At 46.1% G+C, this 17,444-nt stretch overlaps 2 protein-coding genes across 10 annotated transcripts in view; both read left to right on the plus strand.

The window, feature by feature from the left end:
• The window catches only part of LOC111528907 (zinc finger protein 665), a 262,870-nt gene that overhangs the window by 93,517 nt on the left and 151,909 nt on the right, over positions 1-17,444 (plus strand). The gene's annotated exons all lie outside the window — the stretch shown is intronic.
• The window catches only part of ZNF160 (zinc finger protein 160), a 37,560-nt gene that overhangs the window by 11,797 nt on the left and 8,319 nt on the right, over positions 1-17,444 (plus strand). For 3 of the 9 annotated variants that reach the window (XM_031934781.1, XM_031934783.1, XM_026448813.2), the window contains 7 exons: positions 377-460; positions 565-689; positions 6,125-6,184; positions 6,336-6,433; positions 14,288-14,348; positions 15,989-16,115; positions 16,912-17,040. In XM_031934781.1, coding sequence (XP_031790641.1) covers positions 6,170-6,184; positions 6,336-6,433; positions 14,288-14,348; positions 15,989-16,115; positions 16,912-17,040 — 430 coding nt within the window. In that variant the 5' untranslated portion in view covers positions 377-460; positions 565-689; positions 6,125-6,169. Of the gene's footprint in view, positions 1-376; positions 690-6,112; positions 6,185-6,316; positions 6,434-14,287; positions 14,349-15,988; positions 16,116-16,911; positions 17,041-17,444 lie in introns of those variants that run through there. The other 6 variants (XM_031934782.1, XM_031934784.1, XM_031934785.1 and 3 more) reach the window with 6 other exon arrangements.

The following is a 17,444-nucleotide window of genomic DNA, read 5'->3' on the forward strand; positions in this document are numbered from 1 at the left end:
TTTTTCAAGTACTTTCAGAATGCATGTAAAGTGAATTTGAATTTCAAATTACACTATATGTAGAAATTATTGACACAAGCATGTTATGATGACAAAGTTTATCTCAAAGGTATTTGAGGCTATGTCATCTCAAGAGTGGAATGGGATAAAGGAAGAACAATGGAATTTGTTTCTATTTGTAAAAAGTTACTGCTTTTTAAAAAGCAAGTTATTGACCTAACTAATCATAGGCCTTAGCCCTGCTCCAGAACCAAGGTTGACACTGTCCTTCCTGGGTGGGTGGGGAATAGAAATGGGAAGGAGGTTCTGCTGGTCAGCATGAAATTGTACACTCCCTGCTAAGCTCAAGTTTTGCATTTCATGTTCTATATTGCAGAAACATTCCTGGATCCGAACACTGCCCCCTCGATGACCTAGAGAGATCCTGGCTCCAGCCCACTGAGTGGCTTCAGCCTCGCTGGTAGGTCTCTCCTCCAGAGCTCTGGAAACAGACTCCGGGAGCAAGACGAAGGGAAACGCAGGTGTTGCTGCCTTTCCCCAAGCCCTCCCCTCTTCATCCCTCAGGCACCTCCCAACTGCTGGCCCCTCTGCATGAGGCGCCCACCCAGGCCCCGCCTGCAGGGAACCCAGCTCTTCTTGCAGATTCCTGCAGCCTCTAGAAGCTGATACTTGGAGTGAAGGCCTCACACGTGAGTTTCCCTCTGTTGAAGTTAAACTTGGCCTCCCCAGGCTCCTGCACATCCATACTTGATTTCCAGGAGTCCTCAGAGACATACATACACATGTATGTGTATATATATATATATAAATTCAGATAGGGTCTGGCTCTGTAGCCCAGACTGGGGTACTGTGGCGTGATTGTAGTTCACTGCAACCTGGACCTCCTGGGCTCAAGTGATCCTCCCATCTCAGCCTCCTGAGTAGCTGGGACCGCCGGTGTGTACCACCACATTTAAATAATTTTTTTAATATATATATTTAGTAGAGAGGAGGTCTCACTGTGTTGCCTGAGCTGGTCTCGAACTCCTGGGCTCAAGTGATCCTCCCGCTTTGACTGGAATTACATCCCACAAAGTGCTGGGATTACAGACGTGAGCCATCACTCTGGGTCCCATAGACCTTAATATCCCTTCATGGCTCTCTCATCCCCAAGTAAATTCAGAGATGTCCATGAGAGGTCAGGGGTCACTTCCCATTGAACCACAGAGGCTGGTCCTGCTTGCAATATTTCTGCCTTCAGGCCATGTAGACACCTTTCACGCCATTTCTTGCTTAAAACTCTTTACTCACTTCCCACCCTGTGCCTTGCAAGGTCCTCACCCGCGAGGTGCATTCACCCTTTGGATCCCCTAAGCCTCACCCTTCATTATGTCTGCATAACGAAGACATAATGCAGCTGCACTGCAGCTCCAGTGCAAGAGTCCTCGCCCTGGTCCTAGGATTCCACAGATCCCACCCCTCCTCTGAGACACCTGCCCATCTTGCTCTCCTTAAGCCTTGCCCTCCACCCTGCAGGCCTCCCCCTCATAAGCATGGCTTCCTCTGACCCAGCGTTGAAGGAGGTGGCTTGGGCCTGTCTGTTCACCTCCAATGTTCTTTTGTCCCAGATTCCACTCCACTAGAACATGTGCTCTCAGTAGGTGGGCATCTTATTCCATCCCCTTCCCTGTAAATATGTGGCCAAAGGGGATCAGGAGAAAGAGAGAGAAAGAGAGAGGAAATAGAAAAACTGAGAAGGAGTGTAAAGGATGGGTGAGAACCATGAACAGATGGCAACGCAGAGGATGGGTGGGGAATTTGCAGACAGACACAGAGTGAAAGACAAAGCTGAGAAAGTGTGGGGCAGGGAGCAACTGGAGAAATGTAGAGAAAAGCTGCATCTCCAGAGAGATGAAGACAGCAAGACAGGGAGAGGGGCAGAAAGGGGGAGGCTCCTCAGACAGAGTGGGGGAGAGGAGGAGGGATTTGGAGCCAGGGCAGACAGCAATGTGGTGCTGGGACAGCAAGACGGGACAGCTGGTGACAAGGAAAGCATAGGGAGAACCACAGCATGGGGAGGCCTGGGATCTGGGGGTGCGGGAGAATGGGGACGGGGCGTAGCAGGGAAGAGGGGATGTCATGGGGGGAGCAGATGGGGAGCACATATGAGGGGAGACAGAGGCAGAAATACGTGGAGATTGGGATTGGAACCATGAAAAGATTGGGCCGAGAGAGGGTAAGAGGTGGAAGAAGTTGTAGGAATGGAGCAGAACAGGCGGAAGAGAAGGAAAGGAGGGAAGAAGGGGAGAAAGAGCAGGAGAGGAGGGGGGCTCAAAATGAGGAGCAGAAACCTGGGAGGAAACAGAGAAAAAAAGCCAGAGAGAGGCCGGGCGCGGTGGCTCAAGCCTGTAATCCCAGAACTTTGGGAGACCGAGACGGGCGGATCACGAGACAGGAGTTCGAGACCATCCTGGCTAACACGGTGAAGCCCCGTCTCTACTAAAAAAAATACAAAAAACTAGCCGGGCGAGGTGGCGGCGCCTGTAGTCCCAGCTAACTCGGGAGGCTGAGGCAGGAGAATGGGGTGAACCCGGGAGGCGGAGCTTGCAGTGAGCTGAGATCCGGCCACTGCACTCCAGCACGGGCGACAGAGCGAGACTCCGTCTCAAAAACGTACAGAATGAGAGGGAAACACACAGGAAGGAAGAAGGAGAGGACCTTGGTTCAGGTGAGTGGTGAGCTGATTGAATATGGGTAATTTAGTGGTGACATGTTGATTTCTGTCTTTATAATCTAACAGGTTTTAAATATGCTTAAAATACACAGATAAAGATGAGAATTGCAAAACTCTTGTCTATAAGGCTATGCATTTTATAATTATGGCATCAGAGTTTAGCTTCCACTTACAACCTTTTCAGCCAGAGGGCAGTGACTTGACTCATTCATTTGTGGGCCACCCTTTTCCTCCCTTTCCCTGGGATGGGGTTGGGTAGAGGCGAGAACATGAGTTAATGTAATACTGATTACGTAATATTTAGTAGTATGTGATGCTGATTATAGTCAATATAATAGTGTACAGTCAATATAATAGTGAACACGCAACACGGAAAACTCATCACCAAAATGTGGAGGAACTTCTTCCCACCAGCAATGCATTTTCCATCCTACACTAACTGGGTGTTCAACTCAATTCTGACACTGTCCAACTAGAATTAGGATCAGATGCTGTTTACTGGTTGGTCAGTTTCACAGGGCTGCCCCCACTTCAAATGCCAGTCACAAGTCACAGGTTGGGACCTGAATTTCTGAGCGACCAAATGTAAATTGGCGATTCACTTGACCCCCCTCCTCAGGTTGTAGTAATCTGCCACAGTCATTCACTGATCTCAGGAAAACGCTTGGTTTACTCATTTGTTATAAAGTATGTTGCAAAGGACACAGATGAACAGCCAGATGGAAAAGCTGCGCTGGCTAGTTATTCAACCCCAAGGAAAGTGTTAGGGAAGCACACTGATCAGGTCAGTCAGAGCGTACAGCGGATGAAGTGAGGGCAGCCTTGTGCGACTGAGCTCTCAAGCTGTGGTGTCTGATTCTGTTATGTAGACAGTGTCAGAATTGAGTAAAACGGCAGGACTCCCCACCTGGGACTCCCTAGCTGGGAGTCTGCTGGAGAATCTGCCATTGTGGGGAAAATGACACACATTTTGGTGACTAGAGGTGAAATGTTCTGTGTTGAGTGTCAGAGTAGTATGAACAATTTTTTTCCTCTCTGAACAGATCTCCAATGCATAATAAAGCCTTTTTTTCTTCTACTTTTCCATCTTTAAGACAAAAAAATACTCTCAACTACATTTCCTTCTGTAATAAGTACCTATTTATGCTCTATTTAAGAGCATAATATACTAAAAAGTAGTTTTACTTTGTCTTCAATTTTTTTTTTTTAATAAAAATATAGAGACAGGATCTTGCTGTGTTGGCCAGGCTGGTCTCAAACTCCTGGGCTCAAGTAGTCTTTCTACCTCAGCCTCCCATAGTACTGGGATTACAAGTGTGAGCCGTCTGCGGCCACTTTGTCTTCAATTCTTGCTTAAACCTTTGAATTATTGCTTGATTCTAGCTTTCACATCCAGCATTCCACTGATTCTTCCTTTTTCAGTCATCAGTGACCTCCCCATTCCTACATGCCATCATTCATGTTCTGTCCTCATCTTTTTCTTCCTTTCGGTAGCATGTAGCACAGCCAATCACTTCGTCTTCTGTTGTCTTGGCTTTTATGACACCCCGTTAACCTTTACATATCTATTCAATCTTCTTGCCACTCTGATCACTTTCTACTTTCCTCATCTCTTCTGGTGTCTCCAGAACTTTCTGTTCTCTGAATGTGTGAGTGCTCACGGCTCAGTCCTTACACCTCTTCTTGTCTCCTTCCACACCCACTGCCTTTCCTTACTGTCTCATCTTGTGACTTTATGTCCCACCTATTAATACACGGCTCCATGTCCCCTGCAGACCCCCCTCTGAGGTCTAAAATCCTGTGTCCATTTGTCTCCAAAACTCTCTGCAGGAATATCCCAACAGGCATCTCCATCTTCATATGTCTAAAAGTGACTTCCTGGCTGGATGCACTGGCTCATGCCTGTAATCCCAGCGCTTTGGGAGGCCGAGGCAGGCAGATCACCTGAGGCCAAGAGTTTGAGACCAGCCTGGCCCACATGGCAAAACCCTGTCTCTACTAAAAATACAAAAAATTAGCCAGGCGTGGTGGAGGGCGCCTGTAATCCCAGCTACTCCGGAGGCTAAGGCAGGAAAATCGCTTGAACCTGGGAGGCAGAGGCTGCAGTGAGCTGAGATTATCCCACTGCACTCCAGCCTGGGCAACAAGAGTGAAACTCTGTCTCAAAAACAAATTAATTAATTAATTAAATAAAAATGACTTCCCAAACTCCTCCAAACATGTCCACCCCCTGCAGTCTTACACATCTCAGCTGAGGGCAACCCTGTACTTCCTGGGGCTCAGCTGAACTTCTTGTCATGTGTAAAATATGTAAGATATTATGTTGTAAGTGTGTTACTTTGTAAAATAAAGAAAAAATTATGCATTTACTTAAAACAGGTGAGGAAATACATGGTTTCATAAATTCTTTTGAGGTATGGGAGAAGGAATGTTTGAAGACCTCTCCCTGTGTGATCTGCCCCCTCAAGACCTCTCGGTCGTCATCTCCTTCCTGTGTCCTCCCTGCCCCCTCTGCTCCAGCCACACAGGCCCCTTTCCTTTTCCTGGAGCCAAGGTTGTGCCTACCTCAAGGCTTCCATGTGGGCTGGCCCTCTGCCTAGAAATCTCTGGCCTCTCAGCTGCAAGTGACAAGCAGCCTTTCTTCCTGAGGTCTTTGTTCTGACATCACTTTCTCCGTGGAAACCTTTGTGATGTCCCACAGCCTCCCATTTGACATGGCAGCCCCACCTTCACCCCCACCTCTGGTCCATGTTGCCTGTTCGGTGTGATTCTTTTTGCTCCTTCAATATCCAGTCTGGATCCTGGTGAGAACAAGTCCCCAACAGAAGAGCAGAGGCAGAAGGTGGGGCTGTGCTGGGCTCACCCCCTCAGTGCAGCTCAACCCTGGCTTCACGTTAGAGTGCCCAGGCGTTTTGCAGAAACATCTCTTGTACCCCCTTGGCATATTTTCATTTCAGTGTTTTAGAGCCCAGCCGAGTAATATTTAAAGTTGACTCTATTCTGTAGCCAGCATAGTACCAATCCCTGTCTTTTGTTTCTGAAGGCTGAGCTCAGCCTGGGATCCACAGAGAGGTGAGGGGACTGTGTTCTGCATGGGGTTTGGTCAGGGCTGGGTCTGTGCCCTAAAGGGAAGCTCAGTCCAGCCCGGCTCCCCACTGCTGCAGCCTGTGTGGGCTTCTCCAGGAGGAGAGCAGGTTCTGAAGAAAGGGGTCAGAAACTCACTTCGTCCTGTAGGAGTTTCTCGTCCCCGTATTCCCCCGGTGCAGTGGGGCGCAGAGGACCATCTTTCCATAGGGCGAGGTCTGTGCATGTGATTGTGGCACATGAAGGGGGTGTATAGATTCTCAGCCCTAAGCAGCATATTTTGGATATTCAGTGTTGACTTCTAAAGACTCTTTTATGTTACCCAAGGAAGAAGTCTGGAAGAAGAGGAAGAGGCAAGAAAAGGAGTCAGGAATGGCCCTTACTCAGGTAAAGTGATATTCCTGGCGGATTGTTCTTTTATTTCTTCTGAAATCCCTGGTATTGCCGTTGCGAATCTTCTCTGAGTCTGAAGCGTCCCGCCTGACACGTTTGCTGACACTCACCCGTGCCTTCCCTCAGTCCCTCTCATCTCGCTTAGATTCCGTCTCATCAGGACCCAGTGACATCAACTTGGGAAGAGGCGGCAGTGGGCATGGTCCTCGGAAGGGCTCACACCCGGACGTGGATGGAGACGGGGTGAGGGTCCTGTGGTATCAGGGCTGTTGGGCAGCAGGGATTGTTCAGGGGTCGCCTCTGGATGTACTGTGAGCTCTGTGTAAACCGTGATAACAGAAGCTGCCCATGAGGTCAGGTATTACTGTGCACAAGTACCTGCTCACTGGCGTAGAATAAGAGCACTAAGGGGAGAGCTTTCCTGCCTCATTGATAGTGCATTTGAAGCCGAACAAGTGAGTCGTTGTGTTTCCGACTCCAAACTCGTAAAGACTGGGAACGGAATGGAAAATTTAGACACTGACTTTGGAGATAGATGATTCTTTCATTCCATCATCCAGTTTAATGTATAACATCAACATACATGAGTAACAACACGAGATTCATTAAACTAGTCTCAGAAACTCTATCCCATGGAGACTGTGACGTTCTTACAAGAAGCTTTGTCCGTCGGGTATTGCAGGTGAGAATGGTATATGAGCAGAACAACCTTGCCGTTAGAGAGGCTGGAACTGTATTTTTGTTTTACCGGTTATGAGTCAACATTTCGTTTCTTTTATTTTAAACGTGGCATCATGTATATATTTGTTTTATAGTGAAACAATACATTTATGCGCCAAGAGGTAAAGCATCCCTTTTCCTGTCCAGCCTTCCACCCTCCCTCACATCTCAGTGGGAAGCCACTGTTCTCAGTTGTGTGGGAAGGGTCAGTGCGAGTCCTGTAGAAATGTATTTTGACATCATTATGAGATTTCAACAAATTCCTCAGTGAATGTTTGGTTGTGATATGTTAACCTGCAAGTTTTGAACATTGACATGTTTTCCTGTTAGGAAACAGGAGCTCACTTTTCTACATCCTTGTCAGAGCATTCTGGGAGTGAAGACAGGTGGATCTTTTAACTTTCTCACTTTTATGAAGAATACCACACAGGGTGCTGCATGGTGGCTCACGCCTGTAATCCCAGCACTTGTGGAGGCCGGGGTGGGAGGATCATTTGAGCCCCAGAGATTGAGGCTGCAGTGAGTCATGATAGCACCACTGCACTTCAGCCTCAGTGACAGAACAAGACCTTGTCTCAAAGAGAAGAAAAAAGGTGCCACCCTGGCTGCCTGTGACCATGCCGACTTCACTACAGATCATGGAGGGTTCCTCCAGGCTTGGCGATTGGACGAGTGACCTCTTCTAGGATGGTGCATTGCCTGTGTTGCTAGATCTGGCAAGATTCTATCCCTATCCCAGGTGCAGAGGCGCCCTCTCGCACCAATACCACGTCAGATTTCCCCCTCATTAAGCAAACTTGCCACTGTGTTCATTTTATATTATGAAAATTTGGAGATAATGCACCCCATTGCATTTTCGTTTTCTTACTCCTTGTGAGTCTGAGTGGGCTGCATTACTTTGTAGATGTGTATATATGAAATGAATTTTTATACTTTGCTCCATTTTCTGTTCCTGGAATTCAGGAGCTATTTTGTATTCTGCAGTTTATTTTCTTTTTAACTTTTATTACCTTTTTTGAGATGGGGTCTCACTCTGTTCCTGGAGCGAGGCTGAAGCACAGCGGCTCTGTCACTGACATGCAGGTTCAGTTGCTCGCTGCTTGCAGAGTTCAGTTAACAAGAGCAAGGTCTGGTAGAAAGACAGTGACTTTTTAATTCCAAAGCTAGCTTTGGGGAGGAAGTACAGGCTTCCTGCCTTAGGGTACTGCATTGCTTTTGGAGCAGAAAGCAGGCGCTTTTAAAAGGGGGGCTTGGCATGAATGGCACGCAGGAGAGGAAGCAAGCAGGTGGGGGTCCCCCTAACTTGCTTCTGTGCCTTAGGTACCGGGGGGTTGAGCTGGCAACCGCTGGTGCCTTCGTGGGCAGAACTGGGTCGTAAAAGTGGCTGAAAGTCTCCGGGTGGGAGAGAGTGTTGTAGCAGCACTGTGGGTTGTAGATTGATTGCTGTTTCGAGGCCTGGCAGGTGAGTGTCCCCTCTGGAGCTCCAAGCACATAGTTAGATGAACTTGCCCTGTAGAGAGTGTCTGGTGAAGGGGAGGTAAAAGGTTCTAAGTGTGTTTCTAAAGGGCTAAGTAGGAAGTAGGGAACGGGGGAAAATGGAGAAAAGAGAAAATAAGAAAAAAATAATAACTCACCCCCTTTTTCTTGGAAAAATGAGGGTACTCGGTTACAGTACAGTCGTGACTCACTGTAGCCTTGACCTCCTTGGCCCAAGCAGTTGTCCCACCTCAGTCTCCTGAGTAGCTGGAACTACAGTTGTGTGCTGCCACACCTAGCTAATTTTTTATGTTTTTGTTTTTTGTAGAGACAGGTTCTCACTATGTTGCCCAGGCTGGTCTTGAACTCCTGGGCCCAAGCCATCCTCCTGACTGTGCCTCCTAAAGTGCTGGGATTACGGGCATGAGCCATCGTGCTTGGTTTAGTTCTTTATATATGCACTGTTGTCTTCCTTTCAATTACACATTATTCTATTGTAAAAGTAATCTTTCTTTGCTTACGCCTTTCTCAATTATTTGTTTGGTTTATCTTGTTTTGGAAGGCCTTACCAAATGAAATGGTATGCTTTATCTTTATCTACTGGTGGGTTGTTCACATGGCCTTTGTCTTTGACCCAGTTCCTGGCGTATACAGCTCCTAAAATCTGTGGAGTTTCCCAAGTGTTGTCTTTTTGCATGCTGATGTATTGACTGATAGCTGGCAGCCTCCAACAGGCTTCAGGATAGGGCGTGGGTCACCAGAATATCCACGGCAGGATTGGAAGATTGGGGCTTTAAACTCCACTCCTCAGCTACCAGGGAGAGGGAGAGGCGATGAAGGTTGATCACCAGTGGCCAATGGTTTAATCATGCCTATTTCATGAAATTTCTGTGAAAACCCAAAAGCACGGGGTTCAGAGAGAGCTGCAGGGTAGGTGAGCATGCGGAGATTCCTGAGGGTAGCATGCCCGGGGAGGCCGTGGGAGTCCCAGCCCCTTTTCCCATACCCCACTGTCTGCATCTCTTCATATACATTTGTTGTAATATCCTTTATAATAAATGGATAAATGTACATAAAGTGTCTCCCTGAGGTCTGTGAGGTCTAGCAAATTAACTGAACCCAATGAGGGAATTACAGGAACCCTGATTAATAGTCTTGTCAAAAGCACAGGAAGAACAACCGGGGGCTTGCTATTGGCACCCAAAGTGGGACTGAACCGTCAACCTGTGGGATTTGACACTATCTCCAGATCGATGGTGTTGAAACTGAACTGGGGTTGGAGGACACCCAGGCGGTGCCTGCTGCACAATTGATTGCTTGCTGGTATGGGGGAAAACTATACATCTGTTTATATATTTATTTGTTTGTTTGTTTATTGTTTTGAGACAGGGTCTCACTCTGTTGTCCAGGCTGGAGTTCAGTGGTGGGATCACAGCTCACTGCAGCCTGGATCTCTGGGGCTCAAGGGATCCTCCCACCTTGGCCTCTGGAGTAACTGAGACTATAGGCATGCACCACCATGCCCAGCTTAATTTTTTTGTAGAGATAAGGTTTCATTCCATTTCCCAGGCTGGTCTCCTGAGCTCACGCAGTACTCCTGCCTTGGCCTGCTAAAGTGCTGGGATTATAGGCGTGAGCCACTGTACCTGGCACATCTGATTTTAGAAGCATTTTCTGAGATTATAGTAGGAAAAACAATTTGATTTTTCCACAGAATGTGTCTTATGAATGTGAATGTTTGTGTGTACATTGGTACGTACTTTATTTGATTCATTTTATACTATTTAGATTCAGGGGGTACACGTGAGATTTCTCACGTGGGCATATTTTGTGATGTTGAGGTTTAGTCCTCCGAAGATCCCGTCACCCAAGTAGTGAACATGGTACCTGATAGATAGTTTTTCAGCCCTTCCCCTCTTCCTTCTTGTTCCTTTTTGGAGTCCTCAGTGTCTGTTGTTCTCATCTTTGTGTTCTTGTGCACCCAGTGTTTAGCTTCCATCGTGAGAATGTGCGGTATTTTTCTATTTGTGCATTAAGTCGCTAGGGATAATGGCCTCCAGCTGCATCCATGTTGTTGCAAAGGACATGATTTTGTTTTTTTATGGCTGTATAATATTCCATGGGGTATATGTCTACTATATTTTCTTTATCTGATCCAGTTGATGGTCACCTAGGTTGATTCCATGTCTTTGCTATTGTAAATGGTGCTGCAGTAAACATACGAATACAGGTGTCTTTTTGAGAGAACAATCTATTTTCCTTTGGGTACATATCCAGTAATGGAATTGCTGGGCTGAATTGTAATTCTGTTTTTAGTCTTTGAGAAATCTCCAAACTGCTTTCCACACGGTCTGAACAAATTTGCATTCCCGTAAGTGTATGAGTGTGTAAGTGTTTCCTTTTCTCTGAAGCCTTGTCAATATTTGTTATTTTTTTTTACTTTTTAATAATAGCTATTATGCCTGGTATGAAATGGTGTCTCATTATGGTTTTGATTTGCATTCTCTGATGATCGGGGTGTTGAGCATTTTTTCGTATGCTTGTTGGCCAATAGTACGACTTCTTTTGAGAAGTGTCTGTTTATGTTATTTTCCCACGTTTTAGTAGGGTAATTTGTTTTCTTCTTGTTGATTTGCTTATGTTTCTTATAGATTCTGGATATTAGTCATTTGTCAGATGCATAGTTTGCAAGTATTTTCTCCCATTCTATAGATTGTTTATTTTGTTGATAGTTTGTTTTTCTGTAACAAGCTCTTTAATTAAGTTCCACTTGTCTGTTTTTCATTTTGCTGCATTTACTATTGAGGTCTTCATAAATTCCTTGCTTAGGCCAAAGTCTTCTAGAATTTTTATAGTTGGAGGTCTTATGTTATTTAATCCATCTCAAGTTGTTTTTTTTATATGGTGAGAGATAGGGGTCCAGTTTCATTCTTCTGCAGATGTTTAGCCAGTTTTCCCAGCACCACTTATTGAATAGGGTATTCTTTCCTCATTATTTATTTTTGTTGATTTTGCTGAAGATCAATTGGTTGGAGGTGTGGGCCTTTATTTTAGGGGTCTCTGTTGTATTCCATTGGTATATGTGTCTGTTTCTGTACCAGTACCATGCTATTTTGTTTACTGTAGCCTTGCAATATAGTTTGAAGTCAGGTAATGTGATGCATCCAGCTTTATTCCTTTTGCTTAGGATTGTCTTGGCTCTTTGAGCTCTTTTTTTGCTTTCATATACATTTAAGAAGGTTTTTCTAATTCTGTGAAAAGTGATGTTGACCATTTAATAGGAAATACTGTTGAATCTGTAGATTACTTTGGGCAGTTTGGACATATCAATGATATTGATTCTTTCAACCCATGAGCATGAAATGCTTTTCCATTTGTTTGTGTTGTCTCTGATTTCTTTCACTGGTATTTTGTAGTTCATAGAGATAGTTCACCACCTTGGTTAGACATATTTCTAGGCATTTTTGGGGGTGTGTGGCTATTTTTAATAGGATTGCATTCTTGATTATGTGTTTCTCAGCTTGAACGTTACTGGCGTTTAAGAGTGCTGCTGATTGGGCCGGGCGCAGTGGCTCACACCTGTAATCCCAGCACTTTGAGAGGCCAAGGCAGGCCTTTTTTTTTTGAGACGGAGTTTCGCTCTTGTTTCTCAGGCTGGAATGCAGTGGTGTGATCTTGGCTTACTGCAACCTCTGCCTCCTGAGTTCAACTGATTCTTCTGCTTCAGCCTCCTGAGTAGCTGGGATTACAGGCACGCATCACCATGCCTGACTATCTTCATCATTCTTCTATTTCATTGTCTCCTTTTATTTTTTATTTTTTTAGAGACAGGGTCTCACTTTGTAGCCCAGGCTGGGGTCTCACTTTGTAGCCCAGGCTGGAGTACAGTGGTGTGATCATAGCTTACTGCACCTTCAACCTCCTAGGCTCAAATGATCCTCCTACCTCAGCCTCCTGAGTAGCTGGGACTACAGGCTCCTGCCACTACACCCAGCTAATTTTGTGTATTTTTTTTTCCCGATATGGCAACTCTTGTTGCCCAGGCTGGAGTGTAATGGTACAATCTCAGCTCATTGCAACCTCCATCTCCTGGGTCCAAGCGATTCTCCTGCCTCAGCCCCCCGATTAACTGGGATTACAGGTGCCCGCTACCATGCCCAGCTAAGTTTTTGTTATTTTTGTAGAGACGAGGTTTCATCATGTTGACCAGGCTGGTCTTGAACTCCTGACCTCAGGTGTCCACCTGCCTCGGCCTCCCAAAATGCTGGGATTACAGGCATGAGCCACGGCGCCTGGCCCATTTTTTGTAGAGACGACAGTCTCCCTGTGTTGCCCAGACTGGTCTTGAACTCCTGGCCTCAAGCGACCCTCCTCCCTCAGCATCCCAAGGTTCTGGGAGAAGGGGCATCAACCACTGTGCCTAGCCTCATTTTCTCCTTTTTTCACTTCACTATTGATTTCTTCTGCCTGGTCAAGTCTGCTTTTTTTTTTTTTTTTTTTTTTTTTAGAGTCTTCTTGTCACCCAGGCTGGAGCGTAGCGGCACAATCATAGTTCACTGCAACCTTAAACTCTTGCGCTCGAGCAGTCCTCCCACCTCAGCCTCTCAAGTAGCTGGGACTAAAGATGCGTGCCACCATGCCCAGCTCATTTTTATTTATTTATTTTTTTTGTAGAGATGGGGTCTTACTATGTTGCCAGGTTGGTTTTGAACTCACAGGCTCAAGCAGCCCTCTCAGCTCAGCCTTCCAAAGTGCTGGGATTACAGGCGTGAGCCACCACGCCTGGCTCTAGTGTGTTTTTTAATTCAGTTATGTTTTTCAGTCTAGAATTTCTGTTTCTTCTTCATAGTTTTTATCTCTTTGTTGATAATCTCATATTTATTGTTTTTCTGATTTTCTGAAGTTGTTTATGAGTACTGCCTTAATACATTGAGCAACTTTAGGAGTCTTATTATTTCTTTGATTGTGTGTGTGTGTGTGTGTGTGTGTGTGTGTGTGTGTGTGTATGCTTCTTTAGTATTACTTTGTGGTGATTTAATGTGTTGCTGTGTACGGTCCATGTTTCATTTTTTTCTTTTGATATCTTTTTTTTTGTTTTTTTTTTTTTTGAGACGGAGTCTCACTCTGTCGCCCAGGCTGGAGTGCAGTGGTGCGATCTCAGCTCACTGCAACCTCCGCCTCCCGGGTTCAAGCGATTTTCTGCCTCGGCCTCCTGAGTAGCTGGGATTGCAGGCATCTGCCACCATGCCCTGCTAATTTTTATATTTTAAGTAGAGATGGGATTTCACCATGTTGGCCAGGCTGGTCTCGAACTCCCGACCTTGTGATCCACCCGCCTTGGCCTCCCAAAGTGCTGGGATTACAGGCGTGAGCCACCGCACCCGGCCTCTTTTGATATCTTGTTACCTCCTGCTGGGACCTCAGCTTTTCACTAATCAGACACTTCTAGTTTTTGATTCTGGCTTCCTTCAGGGAAGACATGCTACAGTCATCCTGACTAGAGGCTCTGGAGAGCCCTCAAGCCTTTTCTAGGGACTTTTTGCCTGTAGCTTAACTAAAGCAGTTGTGCTAGTTTGTATGCAGGAAAACCTCTGTCGTCTGCCGGCTGTTCCGCAGCAGCTTTGCTTCGCTGGTGTTCTAGTAAGCTGGGGGCTGCACCGCCACCTAGTGTCTGCCTACGTTACTACAAGCTGTGGTTTAGGATGGATGGCTTTGTTCTCAGCAGCTTCCTTACCTGGGGTCCTGTTACTTCAGTGTTTATATTCAGGCAAGACAGAAACTTGTCCCTTAGCAGTGCCCTGAAAAGTCAGAACGTTATGAGCCTTGTGTGGTATTACAGGAAAAAGGAGAAAAAAAGAAGTCAGAATGTGAGATGGATATTCCCATACTTTCTCTCCCCAGGAGAAAATGGAAGTGTGGTTTTCTCACAGTGATACTGCATCATGCCAGGGTGGGGCCTCAGGTGAGTAGGTGTTTCACAAGAGTTCTAACCTCTGATGTGGTTGCCAGGTTTCCCACAAAGGCGATTTAGTCCATGTGGTGTTACTAAATCTGTGTCTCCATGGGTAGTGGTTGGGACTTCCTTCTCCTCTGTCTTGTAGACAGCATCACTTCAGTACGGTTTTCTTTTTCTTTTTCTTTTTGAGACGGGGTCTCACTCTGTCGCCCAGGCTGGAGTGCAGTGGCGTGATCTCGGCTCACTGCAACTTCCACCTCCTGGGTTTAAGTGATTCTCCTGCCTTAGCCTCCTGAGTAGCTTGGATTACAGGCACCTGCCACCTTGCCTGGCTAATTTTTGTATTTTTAGTAGAGACGGGGTTTCACCATGTTGGCCAGGCTGGTCTCGAACTCCTGACCTCAAGTGATCCACCCGCCTCGGCCTTTCAAAGTGCTGGGATTACAGGCGTGAGCCACCACGCCCAGCCGCATTATCATTTCTTAAGGTATCAGTTGTGCTTTAGTTCATGTAGATATTGAATATCACTCAGTATGGCAAACATAATATCTAACACTTCCATAGAGATAACCTTGTTTTCAGTTTTTTATTTGTATACTTATTGCCCATAAAACTGAGAAATCGATACTAATATAGAGGATATTATAACCTCTTAGGTAAAAGAATAATCAAACAGAATTAGAGAGACATAACTTGCTCAAAAATCCTTAATGTGTAGGAAAATATGGGAAAAACAGACTCAGTTTCTCCTACTTTGCTTCCATAATATGAATACTTCTGTGATCTTGGAGGTATTGGGTTTTCCTCTACACATCAAATAAACAGTTCTGCAACAGACCCCAAATGGGTGTTCTCATATTCGATTCCATTCTGACACTGTCCATCTGGATATAGGATCAGCTCCCATAGGCTGAGGGTTCAGTTCCACAACAGCGCACACACTTTCATGCCAGTCGCAAACACAGGTTGTGGCCTGTGCTTCTCAATGACCAGCTGTGAATTGTGAATTCCGGTGACCCCCTCCTTGGAATTGATTAGTTTGCTTGAGTGGCTCACAGAACACAGGGACACACTTTACTCATATTTACCCATTTATAAGAGAAGATAGTACAAAGCACACAGATGAACATCTAGATGGAAGCGATCTATTAGCTGAGGTCTGGGAGAGGAGTGAGGAGCTGGGATGTATTCTCTCATGTATTCTGCCTTTCTTGAGTTTTCATGGAGGCCCCATTATGGAGGCATTGCTCCCATCATTAGCATTGGTGATCAACTGAACCTTCATTCCCTCTGCCCTCCCGAGAGGACAGAGGCTTAGTCTAACCGAGCCTCAGTGTTTGCAGTGACCACCCTCCGAGCCTCAGTTCCAGAGACCGCTCTCCATCCTGAAGCTACCTAGGTGCTCCAGCCACCAATTATCCCATTAATGTACAAAAAGATACTTACCACTCTACAGATTTCAAGAGAGCTCTTATGTCAGGAGAGGGGGATGAAGACCAACTCTGTATGTCACATTGTCACAATCTGGATCTGTCAGCTCACCCACTTCAGTTTAACCTATTCTCACAGTTTTCCCCTCTTCTCCTTTTATGTGAAGTTTTGAACTCTCCCCTTAGCCACTTGGTGAAATGTGTTTTTCATTTTAGGTACGGTTGACATTTAGGGATGTGGCCATCGAATTCTCTCAGGAGGAGTGGAAATGCCTGGACCCTGCTCAGAGGACTCTATACAGGGACGTGATGTTGGAGAACTACTGGAACCTAGTTTCTCTGGGTGAGGATGACTTTCTTCCGGAAGTCAAGATCTGTTCTTGTCTATTGTTGCATTTTTGCTTATGAGTCCCTGGAGAGCCCCTGCATTGCTTGACTGAGATTGAAGTCCTGTTGACGCTGAAATGGAAAGCTTCATCGTGGGAAACCTGGACTTTAATCTTCCCCTTTTTCAGATGTTCTGCCTCCTTTGTGCTTCATCATTTGAGGTTTCCGAGCTTCTGTATGCATGATACATTGTGTTAGACTTTTGAAACGTCACATTTCCTGTTTTCTACCTCTCCGCTTTGGATTAAGTTGGTAGTGGAATAGAGCCTTCTATCTGCATGTTACCGTGTTTCCTGCGTATTCAGAAGGAGGCATTCAGTGGATGATTTTTTTTTTTTTTTTTTTTTTTTGCAGCAGAGTCTCGCTTTGTCGCCCAGGCTGGAGTGCAGTGGTGCGATCTTGGCTCACTGCAAGCTCTGCCTCCCGAGTTCACGCCATTCTCCTGCCTCAGCCTCCCGAGTAGCTGGGACCACAGGCGCCTGCCACCATGCCACGCCTGGCTAATTTTTTTGTATTTTTAGTAGAGACAGGTTTCACCGTGTTAGCCAGGATGGTCTCCATCTCCTGACCTCCTGATCTGCCTGCCTCAGCCTCCCAAAGTGCTGGGATTACAGACCTGAGCCACCGCGCCTGGCCCAGTGGATGAATTTTTGAAGTTTCTTAGATCCATCTGTTATGTCCTCTCATGTAAACATAGGGCCGGGATTCTGGAAAAGCCCCAGCACATTGTGATCCTTTCTTTTTATAAACAGGACTGTGTCATTTTGATATGAATATTATCTCCATGTTGGAGGAAGGGAAAGAGCCCTGGACTGTGAAGAGCTGTGTGAAAATAGCAAGAAAACCAAGAATGCGGGAATGTGTCAAAGGTGTGATCACAGGTAAGAGCTCAGATGGGCAGAGAGAAGGCCACTCCTTAACTAGAGTGTGGGAGGCCGGGCACAGTGGCTCATGCCTGTAATCTCAACACTTTGGGAGGCCAAGGTGGGCAGATCACTTGAGGTCAGGAGTTCGAGACCAGCCTGACCAACATTGTGAAACCCTGTCTCTACTAAAAATACGAAAAAATTGGGAGGCCGAGACGGGAGGATCACTAGGTCAGGAGATCGAGACCATCCTGGCTAACATGGTGAAACCCTGTCTCTACTAAAAATACAAAAAACTAGCTGGGCGAGGTGGCGGCGCCTGTAGTCCCAGCTACCCGGGAGGCTGAGGCAGGAGAATGGCGTAAACCCGGAAGGCGGAGCTTGCAGTGAGCTGAGATCCGGCCACTGCACTCCAGCCT

This window comes from Piliocolobus tephrosceles, chromosome 21, assembly GCF_002776525.5.
Source record: "Piliocolobus tephrosceles isolate RC106 chromosome 21, ASM277652v3, whole genome shotgun sequence".
NCBI classification, from domain to species: domain Eukaryota; kingdom Metazoa; phylum Chordata; class Mammalia; order Primates; family Cercopithecidae; genus Piliocolobus; species Piliocolobus tephrosceles.